This window comes from Charadrius vociferus, unplaced genomic scaffold, assembly GCF_000708025.1.
Source record: "Charadrius vociferus isolate BGI_N301 unplaced genomic scaffold, ASM70802v2 scaffold529, whole genome shotgun sequence".
In the NCBI taxonomy this organism is placed as follows: domain Eukaryota; kingdom Metazoa; phylum Chordata; class Aves; order Charadriiformes; family Charadriidae; genus Charadrius; species Charadrius vociferus.
In genome coordinates this window covers 493,073-498,212 of record NW_009650172.1, presented here as the reverse complement: position 1 = coordinate 498,212, position 5,140 = coordinate 493,073, and the positions used below count along the sequence as shown (strand labels likewise).

The 5,140-nt window shown below is 41.6% G+C and overlaps 1 protein-coding gene across 1 annotated transcript in view; it reads right to left on the bottom strand.

Moving 5' to 3' along the window:
- The window catches only part of LOC104293144 (deoxycytidine kinase-like), a 5,983-nt gene continuing 843 nt past the window's right edge, over positions 1-5,140 (bottom strand). The window contains exons 2-7 of the mRNA XM_009892621.1: positions 4,761-4,876; positions 4,164-4,357; positions 3,777-3,924; positions 3,098-3,213; positions 1,490-1,589; positions 1-24 (exon numbers count right to left, since the gene is read on the bottom strand). Of these exons, the coding sequence (XP_009890923.1) occupies positions 1-24; positions 1,490-1,589; positions 3,098-3,213; positions 3,777-3,924; positions 4,164-4,357; positions 4,761-4,876 (698 nt within the window). The remainder of the gene's footprint in view (positions 25-1,489; positions 1,590-3,097; positions 3,214-3,776; positions 3,925-4,163; positions 4,358-4,760; positions 4,877-5,140) is intronic.

The window sequence follows — 5,140 nt, the reverse complement described above, 5'->3', positions numbered from 1 at the left end:
TTAAGAAGTCAGGAAAGACTTGACCTGTGAAAACAAAAAGCATATGTATTTGCATTAAAGTAAAAGCTAAATCATGAGGGTTTTCCCTTTCTTTCTCCTGAAACAAATGGTTTGTTACTGTCCAGTCTCCAGTGCTGTTCTGCCTCTACCTATAATTAATTCATGACCTGAAATGCTTTTCAGTATGGCAGGCAGCTGTGAACCTGAGACATCTTAAGGTAGTAACTTAATTACTCAAAACCAGCAAGTACTTACAAAAGGTAGCTTCTGGAATGTTTTACAGAACATTACTACATGAGGCTGCTGTACGCACCACCCTAAGCTGGAAGTAGAGCTGACCTTGTAAGCCGGGGCTGGCTGGTGAAGGGAGTTTGGTGGAGACAGCACTTTCAGTGGGGCAAGTTAAAAGCAGCATGTATGAGTGTAGCCTGGTTCATAAGTGTAAGCTTCTAATTGCTGGTTTCCATGAGGCTGTAACTTCACAACAAATACCTCCAGAACTGAACACTGTTTACCCCTCCCCAGTTTATATGGGGCTATTTAACTGGAAGAATTAGGCTTGGCTTGAAGCAGTCTCAAATTGATAACCCAGAACAAGACAGAGAAAATGGTTTATGTGGTCTGATAGGAGGGCACTTCTTTCCATCTTAAAAGAAAAGTCTTGGGGCAGTGGGAGAAAGGAAGATTAAAGTGTCCCACTGAGTGAAATAAGTAGCGTTGCCGCTCTGCTTGAAGGGTTGGGGATGAGCCCCATGCCTTTAAGTACCAGGGTTGGTGTCATTGTCTTCGTCCCCCACCCCCGTGGACTGGGCATACAGCACATGGCTCCAGCAGAAGAATTTCTTCAGGCACTTCCTTCCTAACTCACCTTTCCTTGGAATTGGCAAACACCATTTTGATTCAAGTGACATATTTATTAGCACTTTGTTTTGCTCAAATGGCTGTTGACTTTTCCTCCTGACTCTACAAAGTGTCCCTTCATGCATTTAAAACTATGTACAAGGTTCAGTTATCTCTGCATTTGTCAGATGCATTGTGCTCTGTCCAGGAAGAGCCTAGATCACTAGAACGTGAGGGGGCATAAATAGCTCTAAGCTGACTGCAGGATTTTTTTAAGGACGTCATGGCCGCCAGGAATGGGACAATATCGTTCTGTAAACTATTTAATGAACAGTATGGCAGTGCAGACGTGGCAGAGTAGTCTGACTACTCCAGCTGCTGTGTACTTGCATCCCCCACAACTGCCCCTCTTTTAAAAACACCCAGTTTTCTCTTCAGTTGTGTGGATAAGGAGGTGGGGTAAATGTTGTTTTGAAGGAAAGCAAAAAGTCTTTTCTGCAGCCATGTAGCTTTGTAAGTCTGTGAAGGAAACTGACTGTACTAGTCCCAAACAAGCACTTAATCACAAATTTTAAGACTGTAAGTTGGTATCTTACAGCTATTACTGCAGAAGAAAAGCAGATATGAGGAAACACTGTTTAATACTTACCTTATCAATCAGGTACTCCTGTTTAATCTTATCATTCTTAAAATCTTCATTAACATCCAAAACTAGAATGGGAATCTCTCTAAGGTTCTCAAAATCAACTCTGTTGAATGGAAGAACATAATGCTAATAAAAATGGTATAAAAGTACATTGTAGAAAACAATGTTGCTTTCCAAGCTATCCTAGGGTGCAGCATTCATTACTCCAGATTGCCACATGCACCTGAAATGTTAATGTTCATGCCCATGACTTAAGTAGAAAGCTCAAGTCAAGTCTGTCCTTAATTGCTCTTGTATAACTCAGTAAACATTGTATCACCATAACTTTAATGTATTTCATAAAGCTGGCCTTTCAGTATCTGGTTTTATTGTACAAGTAGAGGGGGAAGATAGTTAATGCTTCTTACCTTAATTTTCTTTACCTCATTTTTGTTATGGAATCAATTATCAGAAATGTGATTTTGATAAGAGGGAGTATTTTTTTAAAATATCACTTGCCCTGTGCCCCACCCCTTTCTAGTTAACTGCTAATCCATTTACTACGATGCAGTTTTAAAGCTTCCTTTGGTGGGGATGACCTCTTTAGCAGGTTATAAGACTAGCAGGTATTTAAAATGGCTCGGAGATAAGCAAGACCATTTTGGCTACTTGTTAGGAGCAGTAGTTGTGCAACTGGATGTATTGTTTCTCTGTTCCTATGTGTGAAAAGCATTTTTAAAATGCAGTAAGCGTGCTGAACAACATTTTTGTGTTCTGCAGACTAAAGGGTTCCTATAAAAAATACAGGAAATGCTCACTCACAAGTCTGGAAGAGTACACAATGTAAACATTCCCCAAATTCCACAGTATGCAGTGCCTTCATGTCTTTTAAGTGTTTGGGTCATCTTACATGAAACTTAAAGTAGATGTGACTGACAATGTACTTTTCCTGGAATTGTTATGCGTCCCATTCAGTAGAGTATTTTGGGTACCTCTAGGGGAAGATTTAAAGTCTGCTTCACATTCAGAGATTGTTTGGATGGGAATGCTAGTAAGAGTCAGCAAGGAAGTTGGGGGGAAGGTATGCAGAGATCACTTAGTCACTGGCTGGGCTTCTTGTGTGTAATAGTGCCTGCCAAAAGCCTTTCTGATTATTGTTTATTTTGAAGCCAGGATTAATATTTAAACCTTTTTGAAACAGTCATTCTAGTTTAAAGGTAGTTGGGATCTTGCCCTCCCTTACATTGGAACTGAATGTTGCCTAGAGGTAACTCAGATTGGACACTGAACACCATTTCAACTCTGTCCTATTCCTGTGTACTTCCAGTTAACAAAATTCATATCGTAGCTGGAGTTTGAAGCTAATGCTTAACAAAGACTGTAAGTTAGATGAAGTTCCATCTCTTGGCAGTTTATATTTCCCTGCCAAAAGATGACCTTCCCTCTGCATATGACCTAGAGTAATCATACCTGTGCCAAGAAACTTGGAGTGGGTCTAAAGATAAGTCCTTCCAACTGTACCTGAGTGAAGCTGGACTTAAACCTTAGTTTTATCCCTAATCAACTTTAGCATAAGGTAGGAAAGAGCCTTGCCTGTAAGATGAAACTTGACTACAGAAACGGGGTTCATACCTCATAGTCCTTTCATGAAGCCAGGTCTCATGTTTATAGTGGAGGCTTTCCAAATACTCAAGCTCAATTCCTTGCTCCTCTTCTCTTCCCCTCAGCTGTAGCCTTTCCATGCATTTCTTAAAAAAAAAAAAAAAAGTACAAGTCTGAACATTAATCATGTGTTGAAGATTAAATAAGCTAAACAGATAAAGTGGTCCTTAAATTAGGACTGCTGCTAGACACTATTGAGCATTAATTTTAAATGCCTGGATGAACATAAATGAGTTAAATCTAGAAAACTTTTTTTTTTAAAAAAAAACCCCAACCCACAAAACCCAAACTTGAGGGCACTTCAGCTAAATTCACTAGTTCTTATTAAAAGATTATCTTAACTTCAACTCAGGATTGTATGGGAAAGGAAGTCAAACTTTATTCACTAGTTCAGTTTCAGCCTTGGATTGTTACTGAGAGTGGTGGGTGCCAGTGACTGCAGCATTTGCTGACATCAGAATAGCAGCTCAGAAGGAAGGGTTGATTTGGTTTCTGGATGAAATCTGAATTTACGATAGGCTTCCCGTTACATTGTGTGGGGGAGCTAATTCAGTGTTAGTCACTGCAGTATTGTGTCATGAATACATAGGTGTTTGTACCCTCTTAAGCTTCTGGAAACAAAAGTTAGAGCTGAAAATTGTGAACTTACCTGAGGGGTGGTTCTTAGATAGATCATGCCGTCCAGTTCTATATCTGATTCAAACTGATTCAAAAGCCATGTGTGCCAGTCCTGATAAACAGCCCATTCTGTTTCATTAATATTTCCAGACTCAAACAGGTTAGAAGCGAATACATATCTGCAGTGAAAGACGTTAGTCTCATGCCAGGAATGACCAAAGTGAACTACTAAACCACTTCTCACTAGAATCAGAATTGCGGTACTGAAAACAATAGCTGCTTACTCTTACATCCGTAAAGTATTTTTCATACCATCCAACTCCTACCTGTTGAATTAAACCTGCTCCTTGCAGATAATAGTTTAATATCAAGTATTTCCCCAGCTGTTAATCTGAACTACTGTTGTGAGAGTAATTACCTGTCACTGTACACAGATCTCTCGAAAAATTGCACTGGATGTTCTGCTTCACGTAGCTTGGCTGAGACAGGATTTAATTGTGCTCTTACACGGCTCAAGCAAGCATAAGTCTGAAATGTATAAGCCCATCTCGTGGGTTTGTCGTACAGCATTTTAAGTAGATTTCCTCCACTCTTCTGAGATGTTGAAAGTTCCTAGGGCACAAGAGAGAAAACTTAATAGCATATTTGCAGGATTTTATTCCTTTTACTTAATCGAGCGTTATGGTATGTTGCAGTAAGAATTCATGGCCTTGTATTTTTGGGGTGGGTTTTTTTTTTTATTTTAGGAAATTGCTTAGGTGTAGGAATAATGAGATTTGTTTCTCAGCTGATGGTAGTCAGCTTCTTTTGAATAGGTTGATCACCTGGTTCCAGATGTTGTGATTCCTGTGGAGTAGAGGTGGTTATGTGGAATACGCATTTAATATTATTCTCTTGGGGTAGCCTTGACCAACTGTTATGATAGTGGGATCCCCACCAGGTATAGCTGAATTTTGGCATGGCGCTGCGGCTGCTTCTTCAGTGCCCCATCAGTCCCCCATGGCAGCACACTTACCTCGTACTCCTCCTCAGCTGTCTGGATGTTGCACCACTTGGCGATGGGTTCGGGGATGATCTCCCACTCATCGCTGTGCTGCTTTAGCAGCCCGACAAACGTTGACTTCCCTGCAGCTGTGGAGGATGTGGAGAGTTCACTGAGGGATGTGGATTAGACTGGTCTGACAGTGTGCGAGGTTTCTTGAGGAGGCTGTTGGTGTGCGAGGCGCACGGGAGCCCGGGCAGGCTTTGGGCTGCTGGGAGCGGCGCTGGGGAAGGGCTGGAGGGCCTTCCGGGAAAACGGCTCTAATCTACAGCGCCAGAAGCCGTTCCTGGGCCGGGCAGCCGATAGGGACCGGCGAGGCCTCCATTTTAGGAGCAGGCTGAGCCGGGGGCGGG